At 39.6% G+C, this 20,012-nt stretch overlaps 1 protein-coding gene across 1 annotated transcript in view; it reads left to right on the top strand.

The window, feature by feature from the left end:
* oxct1a (3-oxoacid CoA transferase 1a) overlaps positions 1-18,781 on the top strand; it is a 48,022-nt gene extending 29,241 nt beyond the window's left edge. The window contains exons 14-17 of the mRNA XM_030416752.1: positions 7,710-7,799; positions 8,653-8,733; positions 17,747-17,848; positions 17,960-18,781. Coding sequence (XP_030272612.1) covers positions 7,710-7,799; positions 8,653-8,733; positions 17,747-17,848; positions 17,960-17,995 — 309 coding nt within the window. The 3' untranslated portion in view covers positions 17,996-18,781. The remainder of the gene's footprint in view (positions 1-7,709; positions 7,800-8,652; positions 8,734-17,746; positions 17,849-17,959) is intronic.
* The last annotated feature ends 1,231 nt before the right edge of the window (positions 18,782-20,012 follow it).

Consider the following 20,012-nt stretch of genomic DNA (forward strand, 5'->3'; position numbering starts at 1 on the left):
ATGTATTGTGTCATAGAGACATCTACTGAAGTTTACATGCTAAGCAGCTAGCCCCAGCAGTCCAGGGCTCCTGCATTAGCCATGTGAGCTCAAAGTGCGGATATACTCGAGTCAGCGAATTGGACAGCTATCTACATAGCTAACAGAGGTGACTAACTAACGGCAGCTACGAATAGCAACAGTTAGTTGTAACTCTGGAGATGAGCTACTCCCTATTTGTTTGGAGTATGAATTGATGCGGTGCCCAATTCTTACATATTACACATTTTTGAATAACTTTGTGATAGTTCCCTCATATTCCCTTGTTGAAATTTTAAGCTCAAAAGATCTTTAAGGTCCCTGGAGTTAAATTATTTATCTTTAGTCAATTGAGACTTATTTGAGGAATGGTCTCCAAAAACATTTCTCAAAAAATGGGGATATCTTGCTTGAATCAGATTCAAAGAAGTGCAGCCTTGGTTGTTGTTGTTATTCAAGAGCACAGGGAAATACGTGTCAGGGGGGTCGTGGTGTGTGCGGAAGAACATGTATGCAAGTGCCACAGTATAATGGGTGGAAAACGTTACTGCAAGATGTCTCATCAGGTCAATTGGTCTTAAGATCACAGTGGCCATGGTTCTCCTCAGTGATTACTAAGGTCAAGAACCCATTAAAAGCCTGTTCTCAATGTGGGAGAGCTCAACAAGAATGCCCCGCGGTACATAGCTGTTTTCTGCTTGACTGAAGTGTGCATGCAAGGTTGTTTCAGCCAGTGTACTTCATACATGCGTCTCCTCGAAGCAGCCGGTTTCAGACACACAGGGCTAAGATATTTTCACCTAGAGACCTTGAGAATAAAATGTTAATATTTAAACATAATGTATATAAATCATGAAGGCCTGCACTGTACAAACAAATACCGTTGCATCTTTTGCAACACAAATTGTTTTCTCTTGACCTCTTCAGTTGTACTTGTTTGTCTATGGTAATTGCCAATTAACTGTTGCTTGATTAAGTACAATCTGCAGATATTGAAGGCCTTCAGTGGAGCTGTTATGTAGAAGCAGGGAGTTTATCTTGTCTGCCCAGTCTCAAATTGGACATGGTGAGCAGCAAAAATGATGCAGCAACACAGAAGCACACACCTCCATCCTCACCTACGCTTCAATCTTGTCCCCTCTTTTGAAAGGATAGATGAGGAGAATTACATTTCCCACCTTCTGTGATAATGAAATTATTCACTATCTAAAGATGGGTACATAGCGTGAAATTGGAAATGTTGTACGTAGGAGTCGGGGATGCAGTACTCTCAGCGTGATTATGTTGATTTTGTGCGCTTTTAATATGCAAAATGCAGATGAACATTTTCCAGTTGAGGGCTTTGAAATGCTTTTACATCTCCACTCAGGCTGAAACATCTGGAAAAACAATAGATGGAGAGACCGGGATAATAGAATAAAGGGTGGCATTTTGGATTTAGTGTGCTATTTTATCATTTGGCTGTTGGAGCTTTATCACGCTGTCCTAATGGTGAGGGGTTTTGCACCCAGCAGTTCACAGGAGATTCAGACACTTATGGTTCCACAGCAAGCTACACACAATTTGTTTAAGCTGAATTTTTGAATTTTGCTTCCTGAGCAGTGCTATTGTTTTAAGTTTTAATTTTAGTTTTAATGTTTACCTTTAAACCTGAGAGGCATGACCAGATAAACAGCTACTGTCAATGAAAGAACACTGATCATATTCAATTTGACTTAAACAATATAAATGTATCATGTCAACACAAATACCGTGATGTGTGTATGTATAAACAGAATTCAGTTTGTTCGTCTTCAGAAAAATAAGCCCTACATCAGCCACATATCCCACATCCCTGGAGGCTTGCTATAACTGCAGCTTAAGTGCTGCAATAGCTCGAGCTACTGACTATTAAAATGCAGTTACTAGCTCAAGTGCTCATGATAAGGCCTAATGGCAGCTTTAATGAAGGAGCTGCTTAAGGGCGTAGGTTTTTTTTCTTAGAAACTTACTTGTTTCCCTTCTGTATCATAAACAAAGTTACATGGTTGATCAGTTAAATATGTCCTGTTAGGTGGTTGTGGCAATGCATACCTCTCAGTGTCTCTCCTTTTTTACATTTCTTTTTTCATGTTATCCCATGTATGTGACTGAGGTGAAGCCCTACTGATCATTCCAATCACCCCTGTTTCCGACAACACTTCACTTAAAATAATTGGGTCTGAAAAGTGAAGTCAGCTTAAACCTTAAACCAGCAGAGAGTGACTCCCCTGTTTTTGAAAATAATTCAGATTGTATGTAAGCTTATGAGAAAATCATCGTACTTCTGACTTGATTCATAACTTCAATAAACAGTTAACAACAGATTAGTTTATGGTATCATTAATATCAAATCTTCTTTAATACAGCATAATGTTCATTAAGTAAATTATGGCCCATTCTAAAGTTAAATGGACGATAAAACAGGGAATGCTTGAAGATGTGGCAACCTTATGATTGGCAAGCTGCTAACACAGCGTGTCTTTGGTCAAATCTATTGAATCAAATCTAATCAGGAGATTCTCCCCAGCTCCACACTCTCTTTTAAAAATGCCATGTTCTCATGATGCCAAACTCTTAAAATGGTAGTCGAACAAACAATGGTTGGCATCAGCACGGTTGGTTTACACTTGGGCTTGCCTAGTTGCAACGATATGAAGCTTTGGAATCAATTGCAAAAATATTTCAAGTCCAAATTGATAGCAAGATATTTGGTCATTGTTGGGAGAGAAAAGGTTTATTTCTAGTAATGGATTACACTTTATTCACCAATTATACATGGTAAACAGTCTTTTAGTTACTTTGAACTCGTGTCCATTGTCCTCTTGTCAATCCCATCTCTCCCTGATGATTCTTGCCATTAGTTGTCTGGGTAACGAGGGCTTGTGGCGGTATGTCGCTATGTTATTAAATAGAGAGCCATTTGTATCAGACAGCGGAGATTGTCAGAGAATTTGTGGGGGAGAGAAAGGAAGCCAGTTGGTAAGTGGGAACTCTTGGATTGTAAAGGGGGTCATTTTCAGTGGTGTTTGTGCCACTGACTGGAAAGTGAACACTTGCACAACAAGTGAGGAAATCGTATTCTGTCGTCATGGTAACACACAAAAAAAAATTGCAAGCAACCCCCTATGCTTGGTAAGAGAAATATAGTGCAGGTTAAAGGATACTTGATTTTTTTTTTTTGATACCATGATTTTTTCCTAATGCAATAGTGCATCAGTAGCATATTTTGGAAGACCGATTCAACTCTGCATCATATAAACAACTGGCTTATGAATCAATCCTGTTAACTAGTAATGGATTAAAAGACAACAGAATTTCAGTTTAGAAGACATGGGCGCATTTGTAAGCAGAGGTTACTTTGAAAAAAAAAAGTTCAAAAACCGGTCAATCCTGTTTTCCTGGACAGAAAGGCTAACAGGATGGTATGTGTAGATTCTTTCTTATGCATTCTTAGTCTTAAAATGCTTTAAAGCCTTGTATAATAGCTGTAGATATGTGCCATTTGTGGCTCGCTGAGAAAAACCTTGTTGTTTGAGTGAGACCAACTGTGTCTCTGCTCTTGCATGTTCTGATAAGTGTCACCCTAGCAGAGCTTTAATGTAAGAAGTTTCGTGTTATCTGGGTTCTGCACTGCCGATGTTGCCACCCGCAGTCCTTCATATTATCTCTTGCTTTAAAAGCCATTATATGAACGGATGTGCCATCGCTTACATCTTCTCTCATGCCAATTCAATTAGCATATGGGTAGGCTACTGTATAGCTGCCGCTGGCAAGGATTAGAGAGGGTTCAATATGCCAGTTAAAACAAGTAAAATTTAATTTTCTAGGAATATCTGTGGAAACTAGAGCAAGGAGATTTGTCTCAGTACTGGCTCTAATGTGGAGCAGCGAAATTAATAACTACAAAATTAACATAGGTGTTTCTTTGAAATATCATACTTACTGTCATTTGTGCTGATAAATAGAATCAGGTGTTTTGTAATGCATTATATAATAAAACAACAGTTTGCATGTGTCTCATTGTGTTCAGCAGTTGAATAATAGTTGTCACTGTGCCTTACAGCTTGATTTCATGTTTTTATGTTTTTTGCTAATTAAATGTATCTAGATACACACTGTCAGGTGTCCTGTTGCGCCCATGGCGCTGAGATTATGGCAGGCAAATGGACACAGTCAGAGTGGCAAGAAAATTAAAAACCTGTTGGGCTTCAGTCAGACCAGCAAAGTTAATATCATCAAAGCTGTGTTAATTAAATGACTAAATTACTCGCGCTCTTGTTGTCGACTTTGGCGGAGGATATTTCTCTCCGCGGATATTGTTCTGACAATATAGTTTTTTTCTGTTTTAAGCATCTTCCTGCGGGTTCTGCTGGCCTAAAGCCAGATACTATGAAAACCTCCATATCTAAGGGTCTAAACTGTCCATTTAGCAGAATAGTATTCTCTTAATCTGGAAAAGAAAAGATTCAGTCTTTTGCTGCCTGTTGCAAGTGACCATGTTTACAGAAGCCTTGCAACCAAACCGAGTCAGACAAAACAAGTCCAACAGACTGCCAACCCAAAGGTAAGGCTTGATTGGGTTGAATAAAATCACTTTGGTATTTTGGATGGAATTGCTTATCAGCATTTGTCATTTTACTGTTTAATAAAGTTGTTCTTAGTCACACATGATAAGTGTGAGTTTTCCCGCATCGAGCAGCTTAGATCAAAGGAGGCTTAGATAACCACATGCAGAGCTTTAAATCAGAGTCAGCAAATGCCAATCCTCCCAACAATTTAGGTCATAACAGTACTCGGTGAGCAACAGAGCCCATACCTGTCTATACGTCTCCACAGCAATGTGATTTGCAGTAGTGTTTTCTATATAACAAGGTCATACCCATTAGTGAGACATCTGGCCCATGCACAGACGCACACACACACACAAGCTGGATTGTTGTTCCTCTATGCTTGGCTGCTGTCACTGAGATGCAACACAGGCACTTCATTTCCTAGCAAGCATTCATTAAAAAAATGAATGGCCTATTACAATTTCAGTCACACAGTGCCTGTGTTTTCAGTTGCCAGAAAACATACATCCAATTTATTTTTTGCAGTAAAGGGAGGTTCCCATAGAGGTTTCATTGCACCACAGTGAAACATTTTGTAATTTGACTCTTTCATTGATCATAACCAGACTAGAAGGGATGTTTAATATATGAAAAAAACAATGTTCTCTTTGATTAACAGCAGCCTTTCTGAGTTGAGTATGTAAGCAGGTGTCTGTCTCACACAGCTTGCTACTATCAGATCAGACAGTGTTATGCCCCTAGGGCTTTTGCACCCACCATCTATCCCTTTGACTGTCAGAAAGTGCATTAACATTGATCATATAAAAAAGGACAGTTTCCTTTCATAGTATCATCTTAGGAGTCAATGTGTGTTGAATAAAATGGAAGGAGACAACGGAGGAGAGACTGTTTTTGAAGTATTAATGTTAATATGAATATTATTTACTGACTATTTTGTAGCACACATTGTGGTGGCTTAATTCAAGGACGATTTGTGAGCTGGTATAGTTGGCCTCTTTCAATTGTTTTTTAAGTACATGAAATTAAACGCAGCCTCTCCCAGTGCCACTCTGTGCTTTTCTCTACTTCCACTACCCCACCCCACCCCCTCCAAACCCTCCTTCCGCTCCCTGTTGATATCTTCTCCACCCAGCTGGCCTCCCCGGAGGCAAACAGTATCCTTATGATGCACCACACTTGGCATATATATCCTCTGGTTATCGAGCAGAGAGCAAAGCAGGCTCTTCACATGATTGATGAGCAAATGGGATTTTAATTCGGTTACTCAGCCGTCACCCTGTGGCCATATCTGCATGTCAGCCTTCCTTATTTGGAAACCGTCTTCATTGGGAACAATGAGGGACTAGAAGCCAATATTTCACCCAGCTGGCAGTTCTGCCCTTGTGATGATCTAACAGATTTCTGATATCTCTTTTTATTTTTTGATAGTATGTATTTTTTACCTGTTTGAAATAGAACCGACTGTGATTTTCTTTAAAAAAAATTCTAAGAAAACTTTTCTTTTATTTGCTTATTGAGCTAGTGCACTGTGTATCTACATTAGAACATTTAGGCCAAAGGTTAACCATATCATCCAAGAAACTCATTAAGATAAGGAGAAATTAACACTAAAGGGGTGCCTCCTGTTTGAAGTTTGCTTCAGTGTAGATGCTTTGCTGCTTGCTCTCTACTCTTCTCTCATTTATTTGCTATTATCATTTTGTTTTTCTGCCTAAATAAGAGACAGTGGTGCCTGATTATCCGTGTAGGATTGTAGGGACTGTGATGTATGACAGAAATTCTGGGCTACGATCATATTTAACACTTTTAATTCTGACAGTGTTCTTGTTTCAGCAGCACAAATATTTAGCAGTTCGTTCTGAGACCTGGCAGTTAACATAGTTTTACACCCATCGTTTTTCCTTAAATATATATGGCTGTGAAAGCTATGTGTAGACAACGTCCCGCAAAAGCACGATTGCTTTTATGATGGTACTAAATTAATCTAGATACTGAATACTGAAGTCCTGTTGCTGCTTCATCTTGGTAGAACCTTCAAAACCTTTTGACCATTAAATATTCATTCAGAATGCAGTTGCTGGAATTGTACAAGAACCCATACACTTAAAGGTTTTGTTCACACAGTTACTGAAAGCATATTCTCTCCCTCACCTCCATTGGTATGTATTTGTGCAGACACTTTAGTTTAATTTTTGCTCAGGTTTCCAGATATCTGCCTGTGGCATTTCTGCCAGTGCACCAGCATAAAGGCAGTGAACATAATTTAGTTTGTTGTGCTCACAACATAGAAAAATTACATTAAAAAAAATAATAAAATTATCGAGCCATGCCTTTCCAGAAACAACCTCGCTGCTACACTGTTTAATCCAGGCTGCCAACCGTTTTCATTTCAGCAACTTTCCACCACAGAAATGGTTCCTATTAAAAGCTTTTTTGCAGTGCAGTTATATTATTGGTTACTGGGTATCTTCACCTTCTTTCTCCTCTTAAAATCAGTGGCGGTTAAGGGTTATTAAACTGGAATTGTTTATAACCTGTGCTCTCCATTTTGCACTTTACCCATTGTTTTTGTGCCAGGTTAATTTATGTTTTATCAATAAAGCTGAGAAGTGAAATGTTTTAGTAGCCCATACAGCAGGAATAATGATTTCAAATACTAAAATAGGACCCGGGTTGATATTTTGGGATGGATCTGAAGGTGGTCCATTGTGTAAACTTTAATTGGCAAACCTTTGTGGAGATCCCATTGTAACCTTACCACAGTTTCTAAGTTTTTCAGGGTCTTACTAGTACAAGGATAAAATGTGGTCTTTACGAGCACAAAGCATTCAAAGATACCCTTACATTAAAGAGACAGAGCTACAGAGCAGCTTTGTAAACTTTTAGAATAGAAACGAAAACACATTGCTGTCATTTCCTCCCAGCTTGTCTTAATGTTGTTGTTTCTGTTTCATCTCTTGTACTTAAACTTGAATTTTTAACACCTTTTTTTTATGGCAGTGCTGGATTGGATTATAATGGAAGATGTTCCTGTTGTGTCATGGATGGCAACACCTCTTCTAACTAAAACCTCAATCTATTTTTATTTTCTATTGCTAGGGTAAGATGGTGAAGGGAATGGGAGGAGCCATGGATTTGGTGGCTAGCGCTGGAACCAAGGTGGTGGTGACCATGGAGCACTCAGCTAAGGTGTGTATATATGTAAGATTGTGTGTGTGCGTTAACTATATTCTAACCAACATTTCCTTTAAAAAAATACCTTAGCCACTTATCCCTTTCTCAGAAAACCAAGTTGCTTCCCACAATGATGATTATGAGTGTTTTGTCTGATCAAGGATAACTCTGTTAAACGATTGCTTGATACCTATTTACTACAGAGCGTCAGCTCATCCGGATGATATTTTCCACACAAACCATCTCTTGTTCGTTCATCTTTGGCTAATTTGAATACAAGTCTTGAAAAGAACTCAGTGTATCAGGAAGAGCTGATTAGTCAGACTGGTCCTGCGGCTAGAGATGAATAACCCCACAGGGCTTCTGACAATAGCAATGGGCAGTCTAACTGAATTGGTTTATGTTTGGAAAGTACAGACCGATATGATGCAAGGGCAATGTAGCATTCTGTATTCATAGAAGCATGCTGTTTTTTGCTAATGGGAGCCTGCCTGGTGCCCAGCTATAGTCCAGATGGTGCAGCAGGTGAGCATAAATTTACTGCCCCGAAGCCTGTTTTCATTCTTGATGGGTTAGAGGGGTGTGTGATGTATGATGTGTGTTTCTCAGGGAACGTCACGGGCATTTGGATGTACATTTTTCTTAAAAAGATGACTTGCAGATAAACGTAGGCACATCCACATGTAATATTTGCTGCCTCCTTTGTGAATGGGATAGTGTAGATAACCAGTTGCATCCCAGAATATATTAAAATATAAGCTGCATCCCTAAAAGAATTAACCCACTGTTTGGGATGATTGACAGGCCCAGCTGACTGAACTGGCCTCCAGTTAAGTCTATATTTTAACCAGCTACTCTTTTCTTTCAGGGGGGAAAACACAAGATATTGGACACATGCAGCCTGCCTTTGACAGGGAAGCAGTGTGTGGATCGGATCATCACAGAGAAGGTGTGTTCATTTCTTCATTTGATTGATGGGCGCATGCATGAATGGATGGACGAGCCATTAGTCATAAACGTAGGCTGATTACTCATAGGTGCTACATCTATGGTGCCACTGACTAAGCTATGGCTGCACAGTACTCCCATCCTGTAAAGACATGAATATGGGGGATATGAGATAATGTTGTACAAGCAGTTTATTTAGTATTGTTTTAATGGAGGCAATTTCTTGGACATATTTTGCATATGATAAAGGATCTTCCATTTCAAAGGTAATTTAATTAAAAAAACAAACACATTGAGTACCAACGCAAGGACTCCCAGTTGTAGCCTACTAAAGTCTTAAAGGCACAAATGGTTGAGCCTATATGTACTGTAGGCTGCAGTATAGAATCCCTGTGGTGTGTTAAGGTTTCCTCTTTGTTTTTAGTGTTCATTCTGTACATTTCAAGTCACATCTAGCTAATCATTTTTATATCGATCTAACACATACAGTTATGGAGCCTTTGCCCTATCAGTAAAATTACCAGTCAGTATTCCTTCCTGCAGTTCTCCCGGCTTTAAGCTTTTTTGTTTCTTAAATAATGATTTGAAAATCACTGTGAATTCAGTTTTAAGTTGAGGGCTGGCAATTCACCTTGCAAGGTAGTACAATTTCTCACCCTCTAGTCAGGAGTGATTAACCAAAACCAAAATGTAATAACTTTTGCTGTCAGTGAGTTTGCATTCTGGTTATATCTCAGCCAATCAGCTTCCCGAATGTGTCAGCAATAAGGGAACACAACGAAACTAAAGTTACACACATTGTGTCTGTATCTCTCAATTACATCTCCCTCACACACGCCCCCATTCAAAAACATTCTCACAGCAAATGATAGATCGGTATGTTGCAGCCGGGTGACGTGGGTAGATGGAAATTACTTTTATTCAATTAGCACTAATTCAATTAGCTGATTTCTGTAAGGAAGCTTATTGATTTTGTTACATATTTTAATTTTCTTTATTTTGTAGTTGGGGTTGGGTTCTCCTTTATTATGTCTTTTGCTGATACACCCATGCCTGCTTCAGGGTTATGCTTGTAATATGTTGACGCTTGTGCAGGGATCTTTGTTGTGGCCGATCTTTGGCTTTATATCTCTTAAGCCAGACAGACCCTGTAAACCCAAATGTTCAGTAAATGTTTAGTAAAAGTTCAAACCAGTAGTAAAGGAAGCCATCAAGCCGAAGGAAGAGGTCTATTGTTTTGTTATGATTCCTCCTTTTTATATACATTGCTTTGTGTTTCATCTTATGCTAGAGTATCTGAATTGTTGGGTTTATTTTAGGCTTGGTTACCCTTTGAATTAACAGACAGGTTTTCAGAGGTCAGAGCAACGTCAGCCTCTGTGATTGCAGTGATTTTTGTGTTGATTTGTGATTTTGGACCATGGAAGTAAAATTGTCTCGACTTGATTCAGGTGTGATTGGAGTTATCGAAGAAATGAAGAAGGACTCTAGTTGGCCTCAAAGAGACTCAAGACTTGATCAACCTGCCAGCCAAAATTTGGGATCTTGGCATATCAAGATTGCATCTAGCTTTTTAGGATTTTAGGAAGTCTGGACAGCAAAAAAAAAACACATAAAACATGTGATTTCTGCAAACCAGATCCAAAACACATTCGCGATTCAAATTCAGATTACTATAGTTGCATCTCAGTCTGGATGCTTAGATTTTCAAAGTGTTTGTGACGGAGGACAATGACATCAATTCCAAAGTGTTGCAAGGCCAGTAGAGTGGCTGAGCAGAATTTATGCTGCTACTAGCAGAGTGGTATGGATGAAAACACAGAGCACTAACGTCCGTGGACAGTCACACTGAATTAATATTCTGCTTCGCAACTTCAGAGTGTGATTGTTTAGAGGGCAAGATGATGGATCTCCATTTCTCATGTTTCCGTGTTGGAAAGCCACAAGAAAGCAGGGCCACACTGTTCTCGGCTCACTGGGTGAAACTATCTTGCCCATAACTGAATTTTGAATCGACTTGTCCTCAATGAAGAAGGTCATTTAGCTGTTCAAGAAGCTCCAAGGTGGTTGGGGATTGATAAGTTAGACCCTGATATTCTAAGTAACACTGCATAGGCTTGGTTGACATACTTTTTCAGTGTTGCTTGAGAATTTGGGACAAAGCCTATGGGCCTCTGACTGGCAGGTGATGGGTGCTGGTTCCACATTTTTATAAAGTTGGAGCACTGTGTACTTTTGGAAATCTTACTGCTCAATCTCCCCCTGATAGCTTATGGAGCTTAGCCTGAAGGCAAATCTCCATCGCCTTCATTTGTGCGTGACGAGCTCTGTTTTTGGCCCTGCTCTTTTGAATTTCATCAGCTCCTCATAGTTTGAATTCTGCATGGAGTGATGGAAGAATGTGAAAGCATTTGCTAACCTGTCAGATATGGCCCTCATTTACAAGGATATGCTGTCGTACTTTGTAGCACAGATGGCGAAAAGGGGGGAAACAGTCTTAGGAGTCAAGCTGTGTAGGAGCAGTATTATATCATTCTTTTCACTCTGCAACTGTAAATGGGGCTTATGTGACCAACATATGGTGAAGCTCATCTTGTCAGAATAGTAGTTCAAAATTGATATAAATGTATTTTAAAGGGGATATTCAAAAAAGAAGGCACACAGTAAGCAAAAGTACAAGGGTGACAAAGGTAATGAAAAGTGAAGATGGAGGGCAGAGGGCATTTAGAGCGAATGGAGGAATGGAGGGAGTATAAATGCTGATTGAAAAAAAAGTGTGGGGGAGGTAAAGAAGAAAATGTTTTAGAGGGATGTCTAGCAGAGCTGGGTGCTTCTGTTGTTTTTGTGTTCCCATTTTCTTTGGTCAAGCCTCTGGTGGTTACTGCTTTTGGAACTTGCTCATTGAAAACATGACCCGTCAGGGGCAAAGTCAGACTGCGTGTCCACGCCTTTTATTTCTTCTTTTTTTTTGCTCCCATCTGTTCTTTTCTGCTCAGATTGCTTTTGTTGTGATTGCACAACATTTCTCAGCCAGCAGATTTCTGTCAATATTTATAAAGGTTAAAGCTTTATCTACTGCCTTGCTAACGCTGCCTCCACCTTCCTCATTTCATCTCCTGCTGTTTTTTTCTCCCTCTCTACCCATTAGTGCTTTCTTCTCTTACGACATCTGTGGCTTTTTACTTTTTTTCTAATGACTTTAATTCTGACATTCTTTCATTCATGCCATCTTATCTCATTTCCCTCCATCTCTACAAACGCACAGTTTCCGTCTTATTTTTTCTGCCGTCCTTACTTATTTTTTGACCACTTCACCCCACTTCATCTACTTTTTTCTTCTGATGTCTCTTGCAATGTGAATGAATACAAGGAAAACAACATTCTCTCCGCATTGTAGCCACACCAAATGGAAAATTTGTGTGCAAAAATGTTGACATTTCCTTTCACAATGCCAGCCTCTCTCTTCAGTTTGGACAGGGGAAACTGAGTCTTTCAAAAGGTGCTGACATATGACTGTCAGCTTGTCGGCCTCTCAGGTATTGCCAAAATACTTATGCTTGGCAACAATATGAAGAAGCCAACTTCATGTTCCCTTTAGGTCTGGCCTCAATAAAGTCGTTGTCATGTTGACATGTTTTTCTTATTCCCTTGTCATACAAATACAATAAAGTGATTTCATTGGAAATATCAGTGCTTTAACTCAGGAATTACGGTTAGCTTGGTTAGCTGGTAGCATGCAAGACCGTCAATTAAGTAGTAACAGACGTGAAAAAGCTAAGTCAACGTAGTGATTTTGCAAATCCATTGCTTATAGAAAGATGAAATATTAATCAGGGAGTAAACAGATCGAAGACCAAGCAAGATGTCACGGCACATTATCAAATATGCTGCGAGGAAATGGTGTGTTTGAAGGAACATTAATCCATATTGTACCGTATTTATTGTGTAAGAAAGGAAGAGTGTCAATTGAATTGTCACAAATCTAATCATCTAATTAAATAAAACGCATTACAGTAAAATAAGATATAAAATAATGAAACTCAAATTTTGATGGTTATTCTGTTACAGATTTTTCATGTTACTTATATTAAACATGTAATTTCACAGTCTATTTCCGTCAGTGAAATATAATTCCATAATATAACAGTGTACTGTTTTTGCTCAGTCAGATTTTGCTCATCGCATATACCTGATCTATATTTTCCCCAGGCATGCTTTCTTCCCTTTTAATATTGTATGAGTACAAATTGACATGCCAAACATGTGCACCCAATAGAAGTGCAGCCAAGACACCAAAAAAAAAACCTTTGAGACAATGCCAGAACCCTCTAGACCCCAGAGTGCATGAAATGTATTTGTTATGTTGTTGTTATTAACTGGTTAAGTTGGATCTATGAACAATATGCACACTGCGATTTACTCCCAGCCACCCCCAGGATCTCCTCATATATTGCTATTACTGCGAAACCATCTGACACCATTAACTTCCTTTTCAGGTACCTAAGTGAAGAGTTAGAGTTGATTTTTCTTTTTTTACAGCATTTTCACTTGCTCCATTTACATGGAGCACAATACTCCAGTTATAATTGGTTTCAAAGCCCAAACAAAATACAACTGCTCCATATAAATGCACATCAGTCAAAATAAACAGGCCCGAACTTAAATACACCAGCATAGATCACAATAGATATCCATCTTAAGTAAAGGTAGCTGATCAAACACACGGAACAAAGAAGATGAATGCATGCTGATTCGTCAGCAATCATCTAAGTGTGTTGAACCTTACCTTATAATAACAAGTTTTCTTTGCCCCTAATCCCCCAAATTAGACACTTTTGTCCGAAGCGACTTACAGTAAGTCATACATACAGTCATACACTGATGGTGGTGGCTGCCACACAAAGTGCTGACCAGCACATCAGGAGCAGTTCAGCATCTTGCCCAAGGAGACTTTGACATGCAGACCAGGGGAATTGAGCCAGCAACCTTCCAATAACGAGACGCTGGCTCTACCCCTGAGCCACAGCTGTTGATTTGAAGATACACTACAACTAAATCGTAGTTCATGCAGTGTTTATAGTATAAATACTGTAATACCTTTTTTTTCCAGTTGAATTTTCCAAAAGCCATGTGAAACATGGGAAAGCATAGACCTTCAAAATTGCCGTTAAACCTGACAACACAGAGACACACAAGACACACAATGAGACAGTTTAATGAGTAGAAATGATTTCCCCTCATATTGCCAGTGTGAGTCAACATGCCCGTGACATATTTCGGAGTCCTTGTGGTATAATTTAGTCGGTGATAAATCTCAAAGTAGAACCGTGGGCTCTGCTACCTTGTTTCTCTATGACAAGGATAAAGAAACGATTACCTGTTATTGTCAAGAAACGTGTAACAATAAAAGCAACCATTAAGAAGTATGCAAGGCTCCCTGTAGAAATACTATTGGTACAGTTGTATCACATATCATACAGGATGTAGCGGTAGATGGAAACTAAATGTTGTCACCAGTTAATACTTACCTTAACACCTGGAGAAGTGTCTTGCAGTGTTGCTGCCAATGTTTCCACACAGGACAACAAACCAATTTGGGCTTAATGGCTGGCTTAACCTTTTTATACAGCATCTCATGGTTAGATGAAGAAAATGCAACCACCCAGCGGCTGTATCACTGAAGCTTTTTGTTCTTTATTAGCCAACAACACCGTGATTATAATCGCTTGTGGGTTGTGAGAAAAGATTGTGGTGATCACCAGAGGAAGCAACGAGCAGTAAAAAATGAAGGACTATAAACCAAACAGTGCCTTTAATAAAGCCTGTTAATGGTTATCCAGAATTTATTCTCCAGTTCGTTTTATTTAACATGATTACAATTTCTGCTCCAATTTGCTTACAGAATTAGAGCAGCAACTCTCATTTTGGCTTACAAACCTGCCAAAACAAACAAACAAACAAAAAAAAACCCTGTTATTTTCCCTCCACACAGGCACATGCACAGATGCTGACATACACAATATATTCTCACAAGCACAGCATCCTCCTTGCTTCGCGATGGCCAGGAGGGATGGTGATTCAAGCGTTGTCCTAAATAATGTTGCTGTGATTTGAGACCCATTCAGGGTGGGAGGAAACCTGTTGCCTTAGGCAGTGTCTCTGCTGCTTGTCTGTACGTTTGGACCGCTTTATACACTATGTTGCTATTTCTTCCTCTTCTAACCACAGTTCCCTTGTTCACGAGCTTGCTCGCTTGGAGCATTGTCACTGAGATGATGGATTGTGATATTTTTTGGTTCATCATATGTGCAGGGAGTAAAGCACATCACTTCCATGGCCCTTGGTGCTTGAGCTACCGCCATGACAGAGGTGCACATGCTAAGTGTTTCACTATTTTTGCTTCTCTTGAGGATTATTTAAGCAAAAAAACAATCGGCCATTCATTCATAAATGAAGCAGAATGACTCCTGAATTATTCAGTCATCATAATGGGCTTGGAAAAGTGTTACCTGTAGCTTTCTTCATGATCAGAGCGGTTATTATTCCAGCAAATTGAAATTCTTTTATGGTCCTACACATCTCAAAATTGGTTCTTTGCTGTAATCCATAGACCAAATACTCAAATTTGAAAGCTTATTTGTTTGAGTGTAAAATGCACATTTTTACTCCATTGTATTGACATGGTCTAAAGCATTAAGTGGGCAGAGTGGTGGTGGCTTTTTGTTTTTGCCTGACATTCAGCCCACTTCTCGCCAGACAACACATGCGGTAGACTTCTTAATGACTAGCTTGCATCAATCTGGTTAATGATGCTGGTGACTTTGAAGACTGTGAAGAAAGGTGACTCAACAGTTTCACAACAAAAAGTCTGCTTTGCAAGTAGAGGCACAGTTTGTTTTTCAATCGTAGGTGTGACATTGGAAAGTAGGACAGTTGAAAGTTGATTGCTTTAGATATTTACTTACCCAGGCAATTTTGTGTCACAAGCTTGTGTATTTTAAAGATGAGCACGTCAAACTGTGAGCTCACATTGATATTACATAGCACCTGCTATATCTTCACACCAGTGTTGCACCCATATCACCGCCTTGGGTGCATTTTGGACTAGTCTTTAATTTTCCTTCATCACTTGGTGACACGTGTCACGATTAGAGATGTGTTTCGGGGGCTGTTATCCATAGACCCCTGTTCCCTGTGACATTCCATCTGTCTTGCTATATTGGAGTGAGATATCTGCCTCCTGCCCTGTCACTGTGTGCGCGGTCATAATGAGCTGAGAGTCCTGACAGGCTTTGCCTGGATGTGACTACAGCTTACTGTCAGTCCCTGCTGAGAAGCAACAGGAGCCAGCTCAACTCTGTGTGCCTTGTCTGTCTTTTTGTTCATTGTGTGCATAAATAGATATAGGATATTGCTCCATATTCAGTTTTAAAGGGTTAATGTATAAGCTGTATTATATGTACACCTACCTAACTAGTTGTGTTGGAGTCTTATGTTCCTATAGATCTATACAGCACACAATGATAACATGACAAATGGTCCATTTGAATTCTTAATAAGCTTTTTAATGGTTCACAGCTTTATTTTTATTTTTTTTATTTTGTATGTCTATTCATTTATTCTGGAGAAAGGTAGTTAAGTCTCATTCCCAAGTCGTCAAATACCAACACTGGCTCAGACTGAGCTACTAACCCAAAGCATAGGGAGGTAACGAACTCCTTTTCCCTCATCCATGTAATAAGATTCCCTGTTGCCACAAAATATTCTCAAATAGGTGCTTTTGCTTTTCTGAGTTCCCTGTCGGCACTTTCATCTTTAACACCCCTTGAAGTCAAATTTCTAACTCGGAAAGCTGGACACACTTCATTCACCCCAATCTCAAAATCAAAGATGGTTGCTTCGCAAATAAACACCAAAAGCTCAACAGATCTGTCCAACTTCTATCTGTGGACATGTTGCCTCAGTGTTTGTATGGCAAAATACCGTGTACTACATAAGAATCTCTGACTTGGCTAGAAGTGGTTTTCCAAATTGTTGTACTTGATGCCATCAGCTCAGGTATGACGTCATTCCCAGCTCCAACTTCCCACATCCAAGGTGAATGGAATGCACCAAAAACCTTCTCACTCTCCTCACGTGATAAGTGAAATGCAACCTGCTGTTGCTATCTGCAGCAGACACTTTCAGTTTATAACTGTAGCCTCTGTCGTCCAACTAAGTATTGATTTTAGAAAATAAAGCAAAACAATTTTAGGGAGAGTAATGTAATTAGTCCATCCCTGAACACTGTGGAACACCAGTAACGACACCAATAATGTCGACTTTCATGGCGAGCCTATATGGGAGAACAAACTATATCACTCATGTTGTAAACACAGAAATGGCTCGAAGAATAAAACTAGCAATTTAAGCTCACAAAAAAAGGCTTAAAGGGGTAATAACAGGTGGTGCTCTTCAAGCACCATTGTGTCAAATTAATTTTCTTTTTTTGCTCTTTCAGAAAACATAACAGAAAGCATTACTTTTCTTTGGTACTTTGCCCCTGAGTGTGATGCTAGGTGACTGTCAGCTACCCAACGTTTTACATTTCAACTCCATGATTTACATAATTAAAATACATTTTCTTTGATGTTTCAACAGTTATAAGTAGTTCACCAATTAAAACGTAATTGCTCACTTCTGTGTAGTGGTCCAGAGAGTTGAGCGCCCACTCTCATGGATCTGTCACCAATATACAGTAATTGCAGCTATTTTGTCATCTTTGAATGACACTGAAGTGGTACTCATGCTCTCGCCTGTGGCATAGATGTGAAAACTTTTTAAAAAAATTGCTTTCAGTCGGGCTTTTCACCTCTTGTAGCTCTCCCACAACCTAATCTGTGACCAGGAATCATAGTATTATTAAAGAAATTTCCATTTTGTCTTGTCACCAACCCCTAGCTATCTCTCTCTTAACATGTTATCCTTTATTTTCTTTCCCTCCCTCTTTTTCTGCCCTGTTTCTCTTTTGCCAGGCTGTGTTTGATGTAGATAAGACAACAGGCCTGACTCTCATAGAAGTGTGGGAGGGGCTCACTCCCGAGGATATCAAGGCATGCACTGGCACCGATTTTGCAGTAAGTAATGCAACAGTTTGACTACTGGCATTAGATGTCATTTTCCAAATTCAAGTATCACAACCACGTGAAATCTGTTTCCCTAATCTTGATCTGTCTGATGTCTTCTAGGTGTCTCCCAACCTGAGGGCCATGCAGCAAATCTAGAGGAGCTTGCGAGGGATCTGGGAAAAGCTGTTGTTGTAGTGTAACAAACATTCGGCTGCCTGTGAAGAGTCAAACACGATCATAAAACGCAAATGCTTGGTTAAGTTCCCTGGTAATCAGCACGCAAATATCAGAAGGATTTACTCCTCCTTAATGTTGACTGATTGGACACTTTTCTTGGTGCTCTATTGCGCGATTAAGTTATTCATTTTTACTAATATCTGTGCAGCTATTACCAAATATTTCATCAGAAACTGACATTAAACCTTGGAATATTCTTTGTATGTCGTCGATGAAGCAATGCAGCTGTATAACTACAATGAACAATGACGATACAATAATGTCAATCATATTTACTGTTGATCAATACATTACTCTAACAGGATACAAACTGTAGAATCTGAAATTTAATGAATTTGGAGGACAAATGTTTGGAAGGGAAGGGAATAACCAGCTAATGTCTATGAAGTAGTTTGAGCTAAACCAACTGTCCTTGGATAATACACCATTGTTAAATATCTATTTTTTTTTCTCTGTTTGGATAAATGAGGGAGATGTAAAATATAAGGTGCTGACTGTTAAAAAGTGTTTGTAATAATCCCCCCCTCGCTACAGTGGCGAACTGTTTGAAGTTTTTTTTTTCACTCGGCCCCATTAATCTATCAATTTTGGTTGGCATACACTTCGGTCATAAAACACAAGGCCTTAACATTTTCTACTTGGACCTTTACTTTCCCCTTTGCCTTTGTATGTAAAAAATAAAATTCAACCTGCTGAGTGAAACAAGTGGAATTTTTCCTGCCTCTTAACTGTGAAGATGATTACTGGATAGAAAAAAAGTCTCTCAAAAAAAAAAAACACCAACAGTTGGCCAGTGTGCTCAAATTATTCAGCTCGTCAGTCCGCTGTGATTGAAAGCAAACGACCGCTTTGAGGGTGATGGCTTCTGACACTCTACAGGTTAGAGGTTTCTATATATGGACGGTGTGCTCGCATTGACATTCCTGATGTGATTTCTCCACTCGAGTAGAGAGGGGACATTACCCGAGGGCTGTTGCATAACTGGAGAATTCAGCCACTGGGCTTTTTTGGGTTCAAGATCAACTGGATTGGATCGTCAAGCAGAAAAATGTAAGAAAGTGACAGGGGAGGGGGGAGGGGGGGGGGGGGCTGTTGCCACTGGCTGTTGATGTTAATCCAGCACATCGCTTCATGAATCAAACTAGGGTGGTACCCTATAAGCCTACATTTTTAACCTATTTCGACATGCAGTGGAATGAGAAACATGACGTGCTTTTACACAAATAGTGCGCTGACTTATTGTAACTACAAAAGAAAACATTTAAAGACTTTGCTTACAATGTGAATGAGTACAGTCAATTTAAAGAGGCTGATGTAGAAGACCATGTACATGGTGGCTGTCAAGTTGGTAGAAAGCTGCCTGGTCTTGTGTCCGAAAACCACTTCAACTCTTCCACGAGAGCTTCAGAAAAACACACCAGACCTACTGTACTTCTTATGTTAAATCACTTCATAATCTCTCAACACATAGCTGCAGTGACCTTCAATAATTTCTCTTTATATGTAACTTATTTCCCATGTGATCTTTAAACGTTGGATTCCTGTTGACTTTTATGTTTTTACATCACTAGTAGTGGTTCCCCTGTGTTAGTAGCGTAAGAGCCCTCTTGGATGCCCCTATGGTAGATAAGTGCCCTCTAAGGTGCCCTTCCAGTGGCAAAATGCGATGAAGTGCCCACTCTTCCTCGGTGTATCATGGCCTTTCCGTGTGCTGGTTTTCCACCGCATACATCTGGTGTCCTTTTTTGTTTTATTTTCTGCACCTGCCCTTCTAACATCCTGAGTCCGCCACTGAGCGCAGGTGTGACCAATAACGCTAACATTGGCTCATTCTATTAAGTGTCCCAGTAAGCCATGTCTGTGCATGAGCATGCGCGATACCAGAGATGTAGAAACTAGCTCACCTTAATGGAATGCAGCCCTCCTTCATTTTTCC

The sequence above is a fragment of the Sparus aurata genome, chromosome 5 (genome assembly GCF_900880675.1).
Source record: "Sparus aurata chromosome 5, fSpaAur1.1, whole genome shotgun sequence".
Lineage (NCBI taxonomy): Eukaryota > Metazoa > Chordata > Actinopteri > Spariformes > Sparidae > Sparus > Sparus aurata.